This window comes from Pongo abelii, chromosome 2 (assembly GCF_028885655.2).
Source record: "Pongo abelii isolate AG06213 chromosome 2, NHGRI_mPonAbe1-v2.0_pri, whole genome shotgun sequence".
Taxonomy (NCBI): Eukaryota; Metazoa; Chordata; class Mammalia; order Primates; family Hominidae; genus Pongo; species Pongo abelii.
Genome location: NC_085928.1, coordinates 26,070,609 through 26,092,852, shown reverse-complemented (window position 1 = coordinate 26,092,852; position 22,244 = coordinate 26,070,609). Strand labels below are relative to the sequence as shown.

Genomic DNA, 22,244 nt, shown 5'->3' with positions numbered 1-22,244 from the left:
CACCTCCTTAGGAAAACTTAATACTTACATAGTGGATAACATTTTATAATTCTAAACTGTGAGAATTTAAGAAATGAATACTGCTTTATTTCTGCTATTTCCTTTTACATACTTATTTCTATAATAAATAATAAATATAAAATACAAATAAATATAACAAATATATAAGATTACATATTTATTACTACTATACTTTGAATTATTAAAGAAATCATATAACCTTTTAATATTACTGATTTATAGTTGAAAAATAATTTCTCACATTATTCCTTAAAAACAAGACATGTATTGGTTTGTAGTTCTTGCTAGCCATCATTCTCTGTAAATATGATGTTTACACCAACATGTAGTGGATCCAAAGCCAACACTTGTCACTCACTTTGGCCTGTGTTTGCACAGGAAGAGCTGTTTGGTGGAGGGAGTTCAAATATCAGCCCTCAGAATATTGAGTTTGAAATTCATACTGAAAACTACTGGAAGAGTGGCCAGGAAGTGCTCATCAGAAAAGGCAATGTGTGAGGGAAGTCATTAGAACTACAGAGAGTGGGTAATGACATGCTCAGGAAATCTTTGACCCATCTTAAGAGGGAAAAAGTAAAGATTGCCCACTGAAGAGTCCACAGGGATATGACTTGAGAGAACATTTCTTTAGACCATGTCCTTCTTTGCCAATCTCTAATAGACTTTATTCTAGATTAAGAATATTACATCCTGAATATCAGAGTATTACAGTTTCCAGCAGAGTCACAGGTAGATAAAGCAAGCTGTTTTATTTTTAATTTTTTTTCAAACCATAACTATTTTCCAGCATCTCATCCATTCCATCATGTGCCATTGAAATAGTGTTTCACTCTACCATACACTTTCCCCCATTCTTTTGCACAAGGGGAGGAAGGATTCATTATTTCTCTAATGTTTACCTACAAACTCAGGATGAATGATTCAAGATCAGGAATGAATCTTGAATCAGGGAATGGATCATTAATCAGAAGCCTGGTTGAAGAGGAAAGATTAATGGACAGGGAGGTAGGGGGCAGGAGTCTGGGTTCGAGGCCAGTAAGTAATCTCTCTAGGTCCAACGTGATAAGAGCAGTGGTTACTAATATGTTTTGAAGCACAGCTCACTTGAAAATGTAATTTAAGACATACAGAATAACTCATCTGATCACAGAAGATTCAGGGACACCAGAAGTCAATTTAAGATTCTCTAGGGCTGTCTAAAGACTCCACATTAGGAACGCTGGGTTCCCTTAGGTATGTTCCAACTTTCACATTCTTCAGGTATATGACAAAGTCATCCAGCTGAGACTAGACTATGGAGATAGTAGAAGTTTGCTTGTGCATATGACCTGAAGGCAGTGCTCACAGAGAGCTCCAGGTGGATACTGCTTTCTTCTTCGCTCTTCTATGTTCCGCTTTTTTGTCTTTCAATGACTGGCAGCCTTCATTTGATGGAGACACTATATAATTATTATTGCTACCCTGCCAACTCCCTAACCACTTCACACTTTAAATTTGCTAATGTGGTCTAGTGATTTCAGGGATCTATCCAAGATTTTCTATTTTTTGTTGTCCATAGCCTGCCCTGTTGGATCTTTTAGATGCTCCTCCGGTTTATGTGTCCCTCAGGCCCAGCGTTGTGATGGAGTAAATGACTGCTTTGATGAAAGTGATGAACTGTTTTGCGGTGGGTATTCAAGCTTTTAATACGACTTTCTTATGAATAAGTAACTTCTCAGGACCATGATTGCTGCTGATATATATCCTTAGTCTTTGTAGTTATTATCTATTACTGCATAACCAACTACCCCAAAACCCAGTGGCTTAAACAATCATTTATTCTTGATCATGCATCTGTGGATTTTCTGGGATCTGACTAATCTAGGCTGGGCTCATATGGGTGGCTCTGCTTCAAGTATTGGGTCCACCTGAGCTTGGTTCTTCCAAGATTGGAATCAGCTCTACTTTTGATGGCTCTTTTCCTCATTGAGCCAGTGGGCTAGTCATGGCAGTGGCAAAAGGAAAAGAGGGGAGAGCAGCAGCACATGGTTTCTCATAAGGCCTGGGCTTGGAACCAGCACACCATCATTTGTGTTACATTCTATTGTTCAAATCAAGTCACATACCTGAGAACAAAGTCAGGGGCAGGGAAATTCACTCTGTACACCTTGGGGCTATGGTAACACTGGGGTGCATAATACTACCACAAGGAGTAAAGATCTGTGGCTAAGAATTTAATTCACCACAATCTTAAACACCGAAATCCTATTTGAAGGCACAGATTCTCCATCTAGAGAGAAGCTCAGAATTTGCAGAGAGGTGCTCTTTCAGCATGCTCCTTTATGAAGCCCAGATCCCATATGTTGTTTGTAAATAAAAGAGAACGGGTTTTGTGTGTGTTTTCTTTTCTTTTCTTTTTTTTTTCTTTGAGACAAGGTCTTGCTTTGTCACTCAGGTTAGAATGCAGTGGCACAATCACAGCTCACTGCAGCCTTGACTTCCTGGACTCAAGCGATCCTCCCACCTCAGCCTCCTGAGTAGCTGGGACTATAGGTGTGCACCACCACATATCACTAATTTTTAAAAGATTTTTATTAAAGACAATGTCTCACTTTGCTGCACAGGCTGGTGTCAAACTCCTGGCCTCAAGCATTCTGACTGCCTTGGCCTCCCAAAGTGTTGAGATTACAGGCATGAGCCACTGCAGCCAGTCCCATAAAAGAAAAAATTTTGTTGTTATTTTTCTAACCTGTACAATTTGTATTGACATCACATTGGTGATGACTAAGGTGTGGGGTAACTGGAGATTCTTATTTTGGGTGAGAATCTCTGTCTTAATTTTTCATGACTATTTGTACCTCATTCCTGAATCTATCTCTAGTTTCAGGGAGCAATATGGGAAGGACAATTCACTGGACTATGTGACACCATTGGCAGTTTCTCCTGAAGGTCCAGAGTGTTTAAATCAAATACAGTTACAATGATGATGCTATTTAATCTTTTTCTTATCCTTGGAAAAATATAGTTAATATGCTATATCTAATTGTGAAAAATTATATTAATAAAAAATAACCTCTGACTATATACTTTATTTATTTATATTTTAGAGACAAGGTATTGCTCTGCCATCCAGGCTGGAGAGCAGTGGTATGATCATAGCTCACTGCAGCCTCTAACTCCTGGGCTCAAGGGATCTTCCCCCCTCAGCCTCCTGAGTAGCTGGGAATACAGGCGCACACCACCAACGCCACTAACTTTTTTTTATTTTTCATACAGATGGGGTCTCACTGCATTGCCCAAGCCAGTCTAAAACTCCTGACCTCAAGCAGTCCTCCTACCTTGGCTTCCCAAACTGCTGGGATTACAGGCATGAGCCACCATGCCTAGTTTATACCTTATTTTTTTAATTGACAAGACAAAACACAAAATTTGTCTTAGCTTATGGTTCATTAATTATTTAAATCTATAATGTTCTATTTCTTAAGAAAATAAATACTGATCATTATATAATGACTGAGGTTTTTTTACATTATTATTTTTTGTGCTGATTCTCCAAACAAAAATGATTATTGTTAATTTATAATAAGGACTGTTTTTTGGTAATCATTATTCCTCATTGTGCCATTTTTTGGAGCTATTTTCTAAGTGTCCACTAGGTATACTCAGGGACCTAAAGAACAATTTTAGGGCAGCAGTATCCTCCTACCTGCCCTCAGAAGAGATAGCTCTGAAAAAACAGGTGCAGATAGCAAAACTGATAACTATTCACAAAACCAGAAATGTCTAAGGAATCATACTTTCTAAATTTGCTTGCTTGTACTTGTTGCTGGTCTAAAGGCAATTGATGAAAGTATTCCAAAGAGGAAAAACATGATAGATTTACATGAATATTTCCTAATTCAGGAAATGGATCTCATCAGACAAAATAATTCCAAAGAGACCACAGGGCCACATAAACCCAAAGTCTGTTATCCTTTAAGATCTCACATTCATAAATTCATTCAACAAACCTTGAGTAAACAACTACTATTTGTTCAGGGGCTTGAGGTACGGAGATGAAGAAGACAAAATCTCCAATCTCAGGACACTCCTATTTTGCTTCAGAAGGTAGACGAGTTTGATTTAGATCACAGCTTATGATTTTTATCTCCCTTAAAATAAATTACTATGATGAATTTAATTGTAACTAAATAAACAAGCCACCAGAGTTTAATGCATTTATACAAAAGCAAAAATCAGATCTGACAAAACAAGTGCTAGAAATTACACCAAAGTTTAAACACCTACTTTTCCTCATGGAAGTGTCAGTTTTGAGGAAAATACACTTTTTGTTTTACAGGTCATCTTAATGATTTGTACCTTGAGACTGGCACTGCTGATCATCAGAGAACCCAGCTGGTATCTCAGGCTCATGAACTTTCTGTTTTTATTTTTTATTCTAGTGAGCCCTCAACCTGCCTGCAATACCAGCTCCTTCAGGCAGCATGGCCCTCTCATCTGTGATGGCTTCAGGGACTGTGAGAATGGCCGGGATGAGCAAAACTGCACTCAAAGTGAGGGAGAGTCCTCTGTGCCCTGCTGTTCCTCCTATGAAACTCTTCTAAATCAGGACAAAAATACCTCTGATGGGTTAGGGGTTAGGGCAATCAACTTGTCCCAGTTTCTCTGGAACTTTTCCAGTTTTAGCACTGAAAGTCCCTTGTCTTGGGAACCCCTTTAGTCCCAAGGGGACAAATAGGGACAATTGGTCACTCTAAATGGGGTGGAATGTGTGTATGTGTGTGAGTGTGTGTGTGTGTGTTCATGTGTGAATACTGGCAGATTCTCTTTTTTTTTCAATTTTTAAAAATTGTATTTTAGTGTTAAAAACACTTTTTTTTCTTTTTTTAAAAAATTATTATACTTTAATTCTAGGGTACATGTACACAATGTGCAGGTTTGTTACATAGATATACTTGTGCTGAGTTGGTTTGCTGTACCCATCAACTCGTCATTTACATTAGGTATTTCTCCTAATGCTATCCCTCCCCAAGGCCCTCACCCCCCGACGACAGGCCCTGGTGTGTGATGTTCCCCACCCTGTGTCCAAGTGTTCTCATTGTTCAATTCCCACCTATGAGTGAGAACATGCGGTGTTTGGTTTTCTGTCCTTGTGAAAGTTTGCTGAGAATGATGGTTTCCAGCTTCATCCATGTCCCTGCAAAGGACATGAACTCATCTTTTTTATGACTGCATAGTATTCTATGCTGTATATGTGCCACATTTTCTTAATCCAGTCTATCATTGATGGATGTTTGGGTTGGGTCCAAGTCTTTGCTATCGTGAATAGTGCCGCAATAAACATACGTGCGTATGTGTCTTTATAGTGGCATGATTTATAATCCTTTAGGTATATACCCAGTAATGGGATTGCTGGGTCAAATGGTATTTGTAGTTCTAGATCCTTGAGGAATTGCCACACTGTCTTCCACAATGGTTGAACTAGTTTACACTCCCACCAACAGTGTAAAAGCATTCCTATTTCTCCACATTCTCTCCAGCACCTGTTGTTCCCCAGCTTTTTAATGATCGCCATTCTAACTGGTGTGAGATAGTATTTCATTGTGGTTTTGATTTTCATTTCTCTGATGACCAGTGATGATGAGCATTTTTTCATGTGTCTGTTGGCTGCATAAATGTCTTCTTTTGAGAAGTGTCTGTTCATATCGTTTGCCCACTTTTTGATGGGGTTGCTTGTTTTTTTCTTGTAAATTTGTTTGAGTTCTTTGTAGATTCTGGAGATTAGCCCTTTGTGAAATGGGTAGATTGCAAACATTTTCTCCCATTCTGTAGTTTGCCTGTTCATTCTAATGGTAGTTTCTTTTGCCATGCAGAAGCTCTTTAGTTTAATTGGATCTCATTTGTCTATTTTGGCTTTTGTTGCCATTGCTTTTGGTGTTTTAGTCATGAAGTCCTTGCCCATGCCTATGTCCTGAATGGTATTGCCTAGGTTTTCTTCTAGGGATTTTATAGTTTTAGGTCTAACATTTAAGTCTTTAATCCATCTGGAATTAACTTTTGTATAATGTGTAAGGAAGAGATCCACTTTCAGCTTTCTGCATATGGCTAGCCAGTTTTTCCAGCACCATTTATTAAATAGGGAATCCTTTCCCCATTTCTTGTTTTTGTCAGGTTTGTCAAAGATCAAATGGTTGTACATGTGTGGTGTTATTTCTGAGGTCTCTGTTCCATTCCATTGCTCTATATATCTGTTTTGGTACCAGCACTGTGCTGTTTTGGTTACTGTAGCCTTGTAGTATAATTTGAAATCAGGTAGTGTGATGCCTCCGGCTTTGTTCTTTTGGCTTAGGATTGTCTTGGCAATGCGGGCTCTTTTTTGGTTCCATATGAAATTAAAGTAGTGTTTTCCAGTTCTGCGAAGAAAGTCATTGGTAGCTTGATGGGGATGGCATTGAATCTATAAATTAGCTTCGGCAGTATGGCCATTTTCACGATATTGATTCTTCCTATCCATGAGCATGGAACGTTTTCCATTTGTTTGTGTCCTCTTTTATTTCGTTGAGCTGTGGTTTGTAGTTCTCCTTGAAAAAGTCATTCACATCCCTTGTAAGCTGGATTCCTAGGTATTTTATTCTCTTTGTAGCAATTGTGAATGGGAGTTCTCCCATGATTTGGCTCTCTGTCTGTTATTGGTGTATAAGAATGCTTGTGATTTTTGCACATTGATTTTATATCCTGAGACTGCTGAAGTTGCTTATCAGCTTAAGGAGATTTTGGGCTGAGACGATGGGGTTTTCTAAATATACAATCATGTCATCTGCAAACAGGGACAATTTGACTTCCTCTTTTCCTAACCTAATACCCTTTATTTCTTTCTCCTGCCTGATTGCCCTGGCCAGAACTTCCAACACTATGTTGAATAGGAGTGATGAGAGAGCACATCCTTGTCTTGTACTGGTTTTCAAAGGGAATGCTTCGAATTTTTGCCCATTCAGTATGATATTGGCTGTTGGTTTGTCATAAATAGCTCTTATTATTTTGAGATACATTTCATCAATACCTAGTTCATTGATAGTTTTTAGCATGAAGGGCTGTTGAATTTTGTCAAAGGCCTTTTCTGCATCTATTGAGATAATCATGCGGTTTTTGTCATTGGTTCTGTTTACGTGATGGATTACGTTTATTGATTTGTGTATGTTGAACCAGCCTTGTGTCCCAAAGATGAAGCCAGCTTGATCATGATGGATAAGCTTTTTGATGTGCTGCTGGATTTGGTTTGCCAGTGTGTTTTATTGAGGATTTTTGCATCAATATTCATCAGGGGTATTGGTCTAAAATTCTCTTTTTTTGTTGTGTCTCTGACAGGCTTTGGTATCAGGATGATGCTGGCCTCATAAAATAAGTTAGGGAGGATTCCCTCTTTTTCTGTTGATTGGAATAGTTTCAGAAGGAATGGTACCAGCTCCTCTTTGTGCCTCTGATAGAATTCGGCTGTGAATCCATCTGGTCCTGGAATTTTTTTGGTTGGTAGGCTATTAAGTATTGCCTCAATTTCAGAGCCTGTTATTGGTCTATTCAGAGATTCAACTTCTTCCTGCTTTAGTCTTGGGAGGGTGTATGTGTCCAGGAATTTATCCATTTCTTCTAGATTTTCTAGTTTATTTGCGTAGAGGTGTTTATAGTATTCTCTGATGCAGTTTGTATTTCTGTGGGATTGGTGGTGATATCCCCTTTATCATTTTTTTATTGAGTGTATTTGATTCTTCTCTCTTTTCTTCTTTATTAATCTTGCCAGCGGTCTGTCAATTTTGTTGATCATTTCAAAAAACCAGCTCTCGGATTCATTGATTTTTTTTGAAGGGTTTTTTGTGTCTCTATCTCTTTCAGTTTTGCTCTGATCTTAGTTATTTCTTGCCTTCTGCTAGCTTTTGAATTTGTTTGCTCTTGCTTCTCTAGTTCTTTTAATTGTGATGTTACAGTGTTGATTTTAGATCTTTCCTGCTTTCTCTTGTGGGCATTTAGTACAACGAATTTCCCTCTACACACCGCTTTAAATGTGTCCCAGGGATTCTGGTACATTGCATCTTTGTTCTCACTGGTTTCAAAGAACATCTTTATTTCTGCCTTCATTTCGTTATTTACCCACTAGTCATTCAGGAGCAGGTTGTTCAGTTTCCATGCAGTTGTGCAGTTTTGAATGAGTTTTTTAATCCTGAGTTTTAATTTGATTGCACTGTGGTCTATAAGAGACAGTTTGTTGTGATTTCTGTTCTTTTACATTTACTGAGGAGTGCTTTACTTCCAATTATGTGGTCAATTTTAGATAAGTGTGATGTGGTGCTAATAAGAATGTATATTCTGTTGATTTGGGGTGGAGAGTTCTGTAGATGTCTATTAGGTCCACTTGGTGCAGAGCTGAGTTCAAGTCCTGGATATCTTTGTTAACCTTCTGTCTTGTTGATCTGTTTAATATTGATAGTGGGGTGTTAAAGTCTCCCATTATTATTGTGTGGGAGTCTAAGTCTCTTTGTAGGTCTCTAAAGACTTGCTTTATGAATCTGGGTGCTCCTGTATTGGGTGCATATATATTTAGGATAGTTAGCTCTTCTTGTTGAATTGATCCCTTTACCATTATGTAATGGCCCTCTTTGTCTCTTTTGATCTTTGTTGGTTTAATGTCTGTTTTATTAGAAACTAGGATTGCAACCTCTGCTTTTTTTTGCTTTTCATTTGCTTGATAGATCTTCCTCCAACCCTTTATTTTGAGCCTATGTGTGTCTCTACACATGAGATGGGTCTCCTGAATACAGCACACTGATGGGTCTTGACTCTTTTTTTTTTATACTTTACGTTCTAGGGTACATGTGCACAACGTGCAGGTTTGTTACATATGTATACAAGTGCCATGTTGGTGTGCTGCACCTGTTAACTCATCATTCTTTATCCAGTTTGCCAGTCTGTGTCTTTTAATTGGGGCATTTAGCCCATTTACATTTAAGGTTAATATTGTTATGTGTGAATTTTATCCTGTCATTATGATGTTAGCTGGTTATTTTGCCCACTAGTTGATGCAATTTCTTCATAGCATCGATGGTAATTTGTAAATGGTAAATTGTAAATTTGACATGTTTTTGCAGTGGCTGGTACCGGTTGTCCCTTTCCATGTTTAGTGCTTCCTTCAGGAGCTCTTGAAAGGCAGGCCTGGTGGTGACAAAATCTCTCAGCATTTGCTTGTCGGTAAAGGATTTTATTTCTCCTTCACTTATGAAGCTTAGTTTGGCTGGATATGAAATTCTGGGTTGAAAATTCTTTTCTTTAAGAATGTTGAATATTGGCCCCCACTCTTTTCTGGCTCGTAGGTTTTCTGCCAAGAGATCCGCTGTTAGTTTGATGGGCTTCCCTTTGTGGGTAACCTGACCTTTGTCTCTGGCTGCCCTTAACATTTTTTCCTTCATTTCAACCTTGGCGAATCTGACAATTATGTGTCTTGGGGTTGCTCTTTTCGAGGAGTATCTTTGTGGTGTTCTCTGTATTTCCTGAATTTGAATGTTGGCCTGCCTTGCTAGGTTGGGGAAGTTCTCATGGATAATATCCTGAAGAGTGTTTTCCAACTTGGTTCCATTCTCCCCATCACTTTCAGGTACACCAATCAAACATAGATTTGGTCTTTTCACATAGTCCCATATTTCTTGGAGGGTTTGTTTGTTTCTTTTTACTCTTTTTTCTCTAAACTTTTTTTCTCACTTCATTTCATTAATTTGATCTTCAATCACTGATACCCTTTCTTCCACTTGATCGAATCTGCTACTGAAGCTTGTGCATGTGTCACATAGTTCTTGTGCCGTAGTTTTCAGCTCGATCAGGTCATTTAAGGTCTTCTCTACACTGTTTATTCTAGTTAGCCATTTGTCTAATCTTTTTTCAAGGTTTTTAGCTTCCTTGTGATGGGTTTGAACATGCTCCTTTTAGCTCAGCGAAGTTTGTTATTACCTACCTTCTGAAGCCTACTTCTGTCAACTTGTCAAAGTAATTCTCCTCCAGCTTTGTTCCGTTGCTGGTGAGGAGCTGCATTCCTTTGAAGGAGAAGAGGTGCTCTGGTTTTTAGAATTTTCAGCTTTTCTGCTCTGGTTTCTCCCCATCTTTGTGGTTTTATCTACCTTCGGTCTTTGATGTTGGTGACTTACAGATGTGGTTTTGGTGTAGATGTCCCTTTTGTTGATGTTGATGCTGTTCCTTTCTGTTTGTTAGTTTTGCTTCTAACAGGCAGGTCCCTCAGCTGCAGGTCTATTGGAGTTTGCTAGAGGTCTACTCCAGACGCTGTTTGCCTGGGTATCACCAGTGGAGGCTGCAGAACAGCAAATATTGCAAAGCAGCAAATATTGCTGCCTGATCCTTCCTCTGGAAGCTTTGTCCCAGAGGGGCACCCGCCTATATGAGGTGTCTGTTGGCCCCTACTGGGAGGTGTCTCCCAGTTAGGCTACAAAGGGGTCAGGGACGCACTTGAGGAGGTAGTCTGTCCGTTCTTAGAGCTCAAATGCCATGCCGGGAGAACCACTGCTCTCTTTAGAGCTGTCAGAGACGAACGTTTAAGTCTTCAGAAGTTGTCTGCTGCCTTTTGTTCAGCTATGCCCTGCCCACAGAGGTGGAGTCTATAGGGGCAGCAGGCCTTGCTGAGCCGCAGTGGGCTCCACCCAGTTTGAGTTTCCTGGCTGCTTTGTTTACCTACTCAAGCCTCAGCAATGGCGGACGCCCCTCCCCCAGCCAGGCTGCCGCTTGGCAGTTGGATCTCAGACTGCTGCGCTAGCAGTGAACAAGGCTCTGTGGACATAGGACCCGCCAAGCCAGGCATATGTGCCACATTTTCTTAATCCAGTCTATCATTTATGGACATTTGGGTTGGTTCCAAGTCTTTGCTATTGTGACTAGTGCCGCAATAGACATACGTGTGCATGTGTCTTTATAGTAGCAAGATTTATAATCCTTTGGGTATATACCCAGTAATGGGATTGCTGGGTCAAGTGGTATTTCTAGTTCTAGATCCCTGAGGAATCGCCATATCGTCTTGCACAATGGTTGAGCTAATTTACACTCCCGCCAACAGTGTAAAAGTGTCCCTATTTCTCCATGTCCTCTCCAGCATCTGTTGTTTCCTGACTTTTTTTTTTTTTTTTTTTTTGAGACAGAATCTTGTTCTGTTGCCCAGGCTGGAGTGCAGTGGCACAGTCTGGGCTCACTGCAACTTCCACCTCCTGGGTTTAAGCAATTCCCCTGCCTCAGCCTCCCAAGTAGCTGGGATTACTGGTGCACACCACCATGCCCAGCTAATTTTTTTGTATTTTTAGTAGAGATGGGGTTTCACCATGTTGGCCACACTGATCTCATACTCCTGACCTCAGGCAATCCACCCGCCTCAGCCTCCCAAAGTGCTGGGATTACAGGCATGAGCCACCACACCTGGCCTTTTCCAGACTTTTTAATGATCGCCATTCTAACTGCGGTGAGATGGTATCTCATGTGGTTTTGATTTGCATTTCTCTGATGACCAGTGATGATAAGCATTTTTTCATGTGTCTGTTGGCTGCATAAATGTCTTCTTTTGAGAAGCATCTGTTCATATCCTTTGCCCACTTTTTGATGGGATTGTCTGTTTTTTTCTTGTAAATTTGTTTGAGTTCTTTGTAGATTCTGCAGATTAGCCCTTTGTCAGATGGGTAGATTGCAAAAATTTTCTCCCATTCTGTAGGTTGCCTGTTCACTCTGATGGTAGTTTCTTTTGTAATACTGGCAGATTCTTATTGCTTACTTGCTTTTAATGATGCTCAGGATTGTAGGATACAGAGGACCTGATGTAGAGGAACTTGCCAAATACTGGAATGGAACACGTTCCACTGTCACCCTTGCAGAAACAAACCTCCAAGGTTGTGAACAAATGTGTTGTTATTCACAAGTCTGTCCATTTTGCCTCCTACTGATATAAAATAACTGAGCATGGCTGCGATTTTTGCTCAAAAGTTTTCTTGGAGAATAAGAGAAGGTAATAGCAAAGAGGCTACAGCCTAAAGCCACTAATATGTCGCACTTCTTCACATCTCACCTGCTGTGGGAGAAAGAAGAGGTGGTTGGATTGATTCTCAACAAATATGCCTGCCAGCCTTCAAATGGCTTTTCTTAGGTGAAGAAACAGATCACTGTGAGGTTGCTTCACTTCTCTCTGCCATTTATCCCAGAGCAGCAAATACCAATCCTGTGATTAAACCATTTTTTATGGGGTTTGGAGTTATTCATTCAAATCTCATTCACTCAAGTTTGTTTCTGGCTAAGGAAAGCTGTTTCTTTTTTTATCCATTGTTAGGTATTCCATGCAACAACAGAACTTTTAAGTGTGGCAATGATATTTGCTTTAGGAAACAAAATGCAAAATGTGACGGGACAGTGGATTGTCCAGATAGAAGTGATGAAGAAGGCTGCAGTGAGTAGAAATTCATTCCTTTGGGTTCCTGTATTCCCTCTTCAGTTTACCTGTTTTTTATATTTTCATTCCCTTCTTGGTGTATTTCCCTTGATCGAGGTTGCTGTAGTCAAAACAAGAATAGTAACTATTGGCAAACTGAGTCCGAAATTGTTTCTCAGAAATAAAAACTCTGGAATGGATTCTGTCTTCTTGATAATAGCATTCATGAATTAAATTTTTAAAATGAGAACTTTCACTTTCTAATAATTTTAATCAAGGGAGAAGATCTTAAATAAAAAACCCTGTAAGAAAATAAATAGAAACTGGAACGCAGTGGATGACTTGTTAATAATGCCTTATGTTATGAACAATATCAAGTGCTGTTTCTTTCTTTAGGTTTGACTCAATAACTAATCTCCCACATGCTCCTATTAGTCATGTGGCCACTAATTGGCCATATGGCAACATGTGAATTATACATCTTTACTAATACTATTTACACTAGCAAACAATTGCTCTGATAACTAGTTTTCTCAGTAGGTTTTCATTTGTCCAGGTCTTATAAATCTTTTCCCAAATACTTTCTGTCACATCAGCACAACTTCAAAGAAATTCTCAATTCATTTACATTCCTCTTTACCTGACAATCTAAATCCATAGGCAGCTGTTTATGTCAGTTCAGCTGTTACAGCAGGTCCCCCTCCTCCTGTCATCTGCATTGTGGTATAGAGACTGTGTCAGGGCATGCTTCAGGAAGGAGGGAGTGGTTTGTTTGTATTGGTTTCAGACAGACTCACATGTTCTCTGTCCTCTAGATGAGGGGATTTCAAATTGCTACCTAGTGAGTCAGTTCCCAGCCAGCACTAAAACTGACTTAACTTCTAGTTTTTCTTCCAAGTCTACCTTTAAATCACATGCCCTTTCTCCACCAAAGCCTGCAGCAGGAGTTCCTCCACCCTTCACCGCATCATCGGAGGCACAGACACCCTGGAGGGGGGTTGGCCATGGCAGGTCAGCCTCCACTTTGTTGGATCTGCCTACTGTGGTGCCTCGGTCATCTCCAGGGAGTGGCTTCTTTCTGCAGCCCATTGTTTTCATGGAAACAGGTAGGGCATCACGGTCCTTACTCTCAAGTGGCACTCTGTGGCCACAGACAACATATCTGTCCTCAAATTGTGGGAAGCAGATCCCTGTTGGGGACATTCAATCAATTCAATTGAGCTTTCATTTTTTGGATCCCATGTGTGTGACAAACTTTTTTTTTTTAGGTATTATTGGTATAAAAAAAGAGCACAAAGGAAACATCAAGAATGAATAGGCTTTTACTAAGGCTGAGAAAATAAGATAGGGCTTTTAACTCGGAGCAAACTTAAGAGAATGTGTGGAGAATGTGGAGAAAAATGGGCACTGGAGAGTGACTGGAGAATGGAGATCCCCATTTAATATAGGAGGGGGATCCTGGAGAGGCCTATTACGATTGGCTTTGGAAGGGCTCTGTCTGTCTTTACCAATGGGATTATGATGGGATAGATGTTCTTCCAGCTAAGGGTAAGAGGACATCTTAGAAAATAACCTCACTTAAAATTTAAACTTACTATTGGAATCTACTGAATCTTAGGTTAAAAAAATCATTCACTTCTCATTCTGCATTTTTTTTGAGTATTTCAATGAAGTTACACAGTTTGGATATTTGTTTCTCCTGGAAATTATAGGATTTGTGTTAATTATTAAGATAGCTTCACATCTGTTTGATCATTAGTCTCTAATGCTGTGAAACTGCTCCAAATAATGTGTTAACCCTAATATTTCTCTGGGTGTCCATTGCCACTCATGAGACATCAGCTAAGCAGATTAGTGACCAAAATTTTGGGGCTTCCTTATTTTTTTTTGACTCCCACTCTTTACCCCACTGTTATGCTGATGGAGAGGGACGCTTCACATGGAGATTACAAGTCCTTCTGTGACTTGTGCAAGGTCTTGGAGGTCAAGATTGGGATTCTCGAAGGACTGATGGGAATGGCAGTTGGTGACCCTATGAATGGGCATTGTTGAGCAGTAAGAGTAGTGATCATTAAGGCTTCCAGTAGTTTGCCAGAAGGAATTTCATTAAATTCCTGCTTATAACACTTTGATTTCTAATCTATCTTGGTATTCATATCATTTGAATTTGGTAGTAGGATTCTCCATCAAATGCCATTGTCAGCATGAATAGGAAGAATGTAACAAATTAATTCTAGTTACCAACATTCTTGACCTGTGTGTGGTTCATGAAATACTAGTGGAAAGAAAATGTCCAGGCATTTGCTTAGGACATTGTTGAGTGAATTTTCTATTACTTGCCAGTCCTAATACAGCTTATGTCATTTCTGACTTTTTGAGGGAGACAAGGGAGGCTCACAGTTATGCTTTCTGCCATAGTCCCCGGACAGAGCCAGTGACTATAATAACGCCCTGGAAGTCAGGCCCTTCTTTTTCAGCCCTCGACTCTTTACAGTGCTTGTTTGCAAACTATATGTGGTTCTTTAAGCTGCTAACTTTATGTTTCATTACTGTTCTATCAGGCTGTCAGATCCCACACCATGGACCGCACACCTTGGGATGTATGTTCAGGGGAATGCCAAGTTTGTCTCCCCGGTGAGAAGAATTGTGGTCCACGAGTACTATAACAGTCAGACTTTTGATTATGATATTGCTTTGCTACAGCTCAGTATTGCCTGGCCTGAGTCCCTGAAACAGCTCATTCAGCCAATATGCATTCCTCCCGCTGGCCAGAGAGTTCGCAGTGGGGAGAAGTGCTGGGTAACTGGCTGGGGGCGAAGACATGAAGCAGGTGTGTGTATGAATGAATGGTCATGCCCTTCCCTGCAGAGGATGATAAGGTGTTTATGTAGTGCTTTAGGTTCACAGAGAGGGTTTGTGTATATCATCTCCTTTGAACCTCCTCACAACTCTGGAAGGTTGGATTGGAGGAGGGGACTGTTATTCCTTTTTACTGATGCTATCCACCTGCTTTAAAAGAAGCAGGGCTCACCTTATAAAGAGGGAGAGGACTGTGTATGAGCAAGGCAGGATCGACTAGATAGTCATGGGCCCTTTTCAAACTCTGAAGGGCATGCTATGTTATTCACTAGAGAAGGAGCAATTCCTCCCTTTTCATTCAAAGAAATGATTCATTTATAAAGGAGAGAAGGACACACATGCACATCCCACTATGTCAACTCATAGGCAACAGTCTGGAAGACTATGTGGGTATGTCCTGTGCCTGTGCAATTGGCCAAGGGATGAGAGTGAGGGCTGAACTTCAGACTGCCCGTAGTTTCCAGACCAGAAATTCAGGTCTGGAGGTTATACCTCCAGGATTCGGATTTGGTCCACCCAAAGGAGATACCTTTTTGCAATTCCTCTGATGGGAGAGGACATCTTTTCAATATGCATAAAGATCAGGCTGTATAGTAGGGAAGTCCCTACATCTACCCTGCCAAGGTTTTTCATGGTCCAGGATTCAAGGTGGGATTCTGAATATATAGTGAGGGGGAAGAATCCAATGCTTTGTGAATGTATCCCCAAATCCTACTGCTAATATTTTCCCTTGATCTTTCGATCACCTCACCTTCTTTTGCCGTCCTTTTCAAGGGTTTAGGACACATACAGCATCTGTAATTCCTGAACCTTACCCTGTAGCCTCGTTTTGACACTCTAAAGTGTGGGCAGCTTCTCAAAGGCAGCTTCTCAGTGCTTTCATTTAGTGATTGAAGTAGTAACACCACCAGCTTGGGTCTACTGAAGTCTCAGGGTCCCAAGGAGGGAAGGTAGCTGACTGTGTGAACACTTGTAACTTTGATAGGTTACTGTGCTCAGTGCTTTGATTACATTGTCATATATCACAGGAGAAAAGCATCTGCCCAACCAACTTATCATGAGATGTTTTCTTTATAAGCCTGGGTATGTGTGTGCGCACTTACTTTTCTGAATCATCTTAGCCAGGTAGGTTCAAAAGGAAGTGAAACAGCTATTTGCAAACTGTTAGGTTTTTATGGCTCGTCAGAGATTTCCGTATGTCAGTTATGCTACTCCATTTAAAGAGCTCTCTTGAATAGTAGATATTAGTAATAACTGTTGCTGACTTATCATCTTACTGAAAACAGGAGGGAAATGGTGAGGAATATGGCACAGTTGTTCAAGTAATTGAGTCAGACCTTGGGTCTGAATCTTGTGTTACTTGCTAGCTGTGTGTCAGTGGGCAAGCCCTTTAATCTCCTAGCCCTCGATTTCTTCATCAGCAAAATGAGGATAATAGTAGAATTTACCTCAAGGAATTGCTGCTATGAGGGTAAAAGGAGATGATGTGTGTTAACTTTTCAAATGAAGCCCTGAATACATGTAGCCATTACCACTAACATCATTTCTACTTCCAATGTGTTTTGCAGATAATAAAGGCTCCCTTGTTCTGCAGCAAGCGGAGGTAGAGCTCATTGATCAAACCCTCTGTGTTTCCACCTACGGGATCATCACTTCTCGGATGCTCTGTGCAGGCATAATGTCAGGCAAGAGAGATGCCTGCAAAGTAAGTCATTGTACCTTTCCCTTGCCTAACATGTTGTGCTTTCCATAAATGCTTTCTCACTTAATCTACATAACACTGGGAAATAACCAGGGCAGGTATTTCCCTTAATTCACCTGAGCTGCTCAGATATTATTTATCATCCAATTGCCTAAGATCTTGGAGAGGTGTTGAAATAATTTATTCTATAGAACTCAGTTTTCTATAATGTGCTCCATGTATTTTCCTTCAATATTTAGAGGATGAGGTCAGCATTCATCATTCTGCCATAATTTTCTTATAACCAATTTATTTCCTATTTCCTTAGCAGCTGCCATTTAATTTCTAAAATTTGAAGGATTTTATTTACTCATTCCTTTGAAGCATATGCTTGGGGAAAGAGGGGAGGAATGGAGAGGCGACAAAGAGTACTCATTTGTAGTTCTCTGGGTGGGCCCCTGGCAGTGGTAAAGTTGGAAGTCACCTTTGGGGTGACATTTCTCGGAGCCTGAGATTCCAATCTATGCAGTTACCTATGTGATTGCCAAAGAGTAAACAGATGATTTAGAGCAAGCTTGTCCAACCCACGGCCCACAGGCCACATGCAGCCCAGGACAGCTTTGGATGCAGCCCAACACAAATTCATAAACTTTTTGAAAACATCATGAAATTTTTTTTTGCAATTTTTTTTAGCTCATTAGTTATCATTAGTGTTCGTATATTTTATGTGTGGCCCAAGACAATTCTTCTTCTTCCAATGTGGCTCAGGGAAGCCAAAAGATTGGATATGCCCGATTTAGAGGGTAGAGAGTGAGTAAGACAGTGGGAGCTGTTCTTTCGTCTTTCCACAAGCTTAGCCATGGTGCCACAAAAACTCATCCTATAATAATGACTTCTGTCTTCTGAGCTCCTATTTTGTGGCAAGTACCGTGCTAGGTTCTTTACATAAATTCATTCCAATCATTCTTTTTTCCTCATTTTATAGAAGAGGAAACTGGGCACAGAGAGGGTAAGTAAATTGCCCAAGGTCATACAGCTAGTAAGTGTAAATGTCTGAGCTGGGATTTGAACCCTTGCCTCTCTAATGCTAAGGGTACTCTATTTTGTGTGCTTCCCATAGCTAGTCAGTTACACAGCCCTGTTCCACACAGCCACGAGTGTTTACTTGTTAAACTTAGTAGAGTTGATGTGGTGACAATTAAAATAAAGAGCCCAGTTTCCCTACTAGTTGGAATTTTCCTAATCAGGTATAAGATCATAATTTGGATACATGGGCAAATTTGTTGCCTCTGAGTAAGTTGCAAGATTATCTACCCTCTAAAATAGGAAAATAAAACCTAGATATTATAATTTAAAGGACTAATACTGTGGAAATTATGTTTATGCTTTGAATTGTTTAAGCCTTTGCTTAGAGGAATTGAGACATCAGAAAGGACTCTCAAGTGAGAGTGATTTGTTGGTGATGACTGTGGACCAGTAGTTGTTAGAGTTTTTTCACTGGACCTGCCTAACTAAACAGGGTCCCTTCTTCTCCATGGTGCTATGAGCTAATCACTGAAGTTGCATGGCCCAGAGACAGAAGTCAACCTTCCAAGATAATCATGCCTCATAAGGTTGTCGTGAGGATTAAATGTCTTTAAACGATTCTTAGCACATAGCTAGCACTAAATAAATTTTAGCCCTCACTACTACTATTACTATTACCAGTTACCACCACCACCACCACCACCACCATCACCACTAGTATTATTGAGGTTTATTCTTTGTTTAGGGCTATGTGAGAGTTGTTTTCTCCAGTAAGAATCTTCCACTGTTATTCTTAGCCTAAAGAATCATGTTTCGTCTAATGAATGCAGCTGTTTGATTATAGGAAGAATAATTATAAAATGATAGAAGTTTCACATTAGTTTTTGACACTTCCCAAATTACACAGTGATTAGCCAAGCAAAAACATGTCATTAGAGGACTCTTGAACGCAATTCATTAGATACAATAAAGATGAAACTGATGATCATGGGACCAATTTACTTTATACTTACATTTTTTTGTGTGTGTAGGGAGATTCAGGTGGACCTTTATCTTGTCGAAGAAAAAGTGATGGAAAATGGATCTTGACTGGCATTGTTAGCTGGGGACATGGATGTGGACGACGAAACTTTCCTGGTGTTTACACAAGGGTGTCAAACTTTGTTCCCTGGATTCATAAATATGTCCCTTCTCTTTTGTAATTGTACCAGTTGTATTTTTACTGTGATTTATGTTAAAAATAGATACTTTAAAATGATACAGTAATTGGCTGGGTGTGCTGGCTCACACCTGTAATCCCAGCACTGTGGGAGGCCGAGGCGGGCAGATCACGAGGTCAAGAGATCAAGACCATCCTGGCTAACATGGTGAAACTCTGTCTCTACTAAAAAAAAAAAAAAAAAAAAAATTAGCTGGGCGTGGTGGCAGGTGCCTGTAGTCCCAGCTACTTGGGAGGCTGAGGCAGGAGAATGGCATGAACCCGGGAGGCAGAGCTTGCCGTGAGCCAAGATCAGCCACTGCACTCCAGCCAGGGTGACAGAGTGAGATTCCATCTCAATAAATAAATAAATAAATTCCATCTCAATAAATAAATAAATAAATAAATAAATAAAATGATGCAATAATTATTAATAAAATGAGTCCCTTACATTTTTTTCAACTAGAAATGTCAAATTGCGTACATTTAATAATAAAATTAGTCCCTTACTTTTTTCAACTGGAAGTGTCAAATTGCATACATTTAATACTTATCGAAAGACAGATTAATATGTGTTCCATAAAAAGCTTTCCCAAGGAAATAACTATATTCATTCTTAAGTACAAAAGGCTATTGATTCAGAGATGGAAGAAACCTAAAGTAATGTTATGAACCAAGCCTCTAAAATAAAATAAAAAAATAAGGGAGATGTTCAGGGATCCCTATTTTATGTCCGTATTCATGTTCAGATACTTATAAAAATTAGAGTAAATTTGACTTATTAAAATAAGAAATTCCAGTAAAAAACATACCTGACCTTTAGCATTTTCAAGAAACTAAATGCACAAAATATCTCCTTTGCAAATGCAAATAAAGCAAAACTCAGTTATCGACAGAATAAGCACCTATATTGTTGCTTTACAGACCAATTTTATCTAACCATATCATAGTGGACCATCTTCAGCCATGGCACATGGTAATGTTGTGTACAGAGAAACCAATCAACCAACCAACAAAACTGACAGCAACCATTACTAAATGGCAGAATAAAGCATCATGATAATTGAATCAAAAGCATGTATATGAGATTCAATGAAATTGTTGTAATGCTGGTCAGCAAAAAAAAAGGCAAAGAAATTTTTGAATGATTGTTTTGAAAGTGAAATTTTTCAGAAATATTTTCATTTGGCTTTTGGTTCTTTTCTAAAACCCCAGTGGATGAGACTTTCTTTTACTTTCAGACTGTTATAATACCTTACATAGTTGTAAACCCATAGCATATTCTCAATGTCTCTTAGTTCTTGATTTATTTTATCTTGATTTAGAAGGTTTCATACTTGATTTCAGAATATTCTTTTCATTAACAGAAGCTAGAATTGACAGTACCACCAAATGAGTGAAAACAACAGAAAAAAGAGTGATATTATTTGTTTTCCTGTTATAAAGTCAAAGGAGTAATAAAAATACTATTATCAGGTAGGGTCTATTAATAGAATAATGCACAGAACCTTAGAAAATCTTAATGTAACAGCAAAAGCAGAGAGAGCAAAAGGTGTCATCTCCCAGGCCAGATAAATTTTTCAGTTCATAGAACATACTTTGATTTGTTAAAAGACTGTTCCCGCAGATTAAGGATAAAGCATCTTAATAATACCTCTATGAATGGGCCCCAAAGGTTTCAGTAAACTGGCTATATGATAGTGCAATTCAGAGGGCCAAGTGTACCACTAATTCAAAAGGGGGGACTTGGCTACTGAATCCACTGGATAGAAGAGCGAATTAGGCTGACAGTTCTTATAATCTACATTTATTTTGTCTGGACGGCTGTGACCTATATACAAGGTGAGTTGTACTTTTTACTTTATGGTCATTTCTAGGGCATAGAATTGCTCTTCACAAAATACATGAAAACCTTTGCATAAGTCTGTGATCTCAGTTAGGGGATGGAGGAGGGCTGGCATGATCTATCAGATTCATCAGAGGGAGTTTTTGAAAGCACATGTATGCACTACCACTATAGGCCTTCACTGGTATTAAAGTGAGTACATGATGTTCCTTAGCAGTGCTGGGGCAGGGAAAAGGTTGAAAAACAAACCTAACTTGCTTGGATATTGCATGTTAAGATGCATTTAGAACCTGAATGATGTGGGAATATCCACTTCATTCTTGCAAAGGTGTGAAGTAAGGCAAGTCCCAAGAATGGTTTTGTTAGCAGAGCAAAAGGGTCTTCATAAATCAAGACAGAAGCATTTCACGTGCCATGTTATTGGGGAGAACTTGTAGGGACTCATGCCCTCTTTCACAGTGCCTTGAAAATAGCACAGTGAAGCACCACAAGCAACCATTTCTCAATTGTTTTCTACTTGATTAGCTTGAGTGGCTGACCCAGTTGCTGATGTTCGGAGTAGTACTGCTTGCCATCTGACAACACACAGGAACAAACTGTTGCGTATTCCAGAGTCACAGACCTATTTGAAGGGAATGAGATGCTTTGGTGTATTGGTGATATCACTCTGATGATGTTACTTTGTTTTTCAGTTTATATGATAACCATTTAGGAAATTATTTGCTTCTAAAAAGGATTTAAAAAGAAGAGCAAGTACTATTACAAAAGAGCAACATCAAAAATCTTATATTGGTCAGCAAATATAAGTATGTTTTAATTTTTTAATGTTACTTAAATTGGACTCTTCAAACAACCTAAAGCAATTGAATCAATAATAATTTTAAATTATATTAAAGAAATCTATTTTTGAAATAATAGTACATTTAAAAAGCCACCCTTATGTAAATGAATTCTGAAGGAATTACAAAAACAAATCTAGGTAGAGTTTGGTTCCTCATTCACAAATGCTTGACTTTCATCAGAATCGTTTAATCTAAACTTGGTTGTACCTCTAGGGAGAAACACCTCTTCCTAACTTATTCTGAATCCTTAGTGTGGAGTGAAACTGGCAGGATGAAGAAAGTCTTCAGGTAGGGTTGGGACTCTCATCTGCATTCTAGGTCAGCTGTCTGGAGATTAAGAA

At 39.3% G+C, this 22,244-nt stretch overlaps 1 protein-coding gene across 4 annotated transcripts in view; it reads left to right on the top strand.

Annotated features, from left to right (window-relative positions):
* The window catches only part of TMPRSS7 (transmembrane serine protease 7), a 43,543-nt gene extending 23,887 nt beyond the window's left edge, over positions 1-19,656 (top strand). For all 4 annotated transcript variants that reach the window (XM_054551530.2, XM_063721775.1, XM_054551528.2 and 1 more), the window contains 7 exons: positions 1,580-1,687; positions 4,443-4,553; positions 12,353-12,469; positions 13,386-13,557; positions 15,013-15,281; positions 16,879-17,015; positions 19,049-19,656. In XM_054551530.2, the coding sequence (XP_054407505.2) occupies positions 1,580-1,687; positions 4,443-4,553; positions 12,353-12,469; positions 13,386-13,557; positions 15,013-15,281; positions 16,879-17,015; positions 19,049-19,219 (1,085 nt within the window). In that variant the 3' untranslated portion in view covers positions 19,220-19,656. The remainder of the gene's footprint in view (positions 1-1,579; positions 1,688-4,442; positions 4,554-12,352; positions 12,470-13,385; positions 13,558-15,012; positions 15,282-16,878; positions 17,016-19,048) is intronic.
* Positions 19,657-22,244: the final 2,588 nt, after the last annotated feature.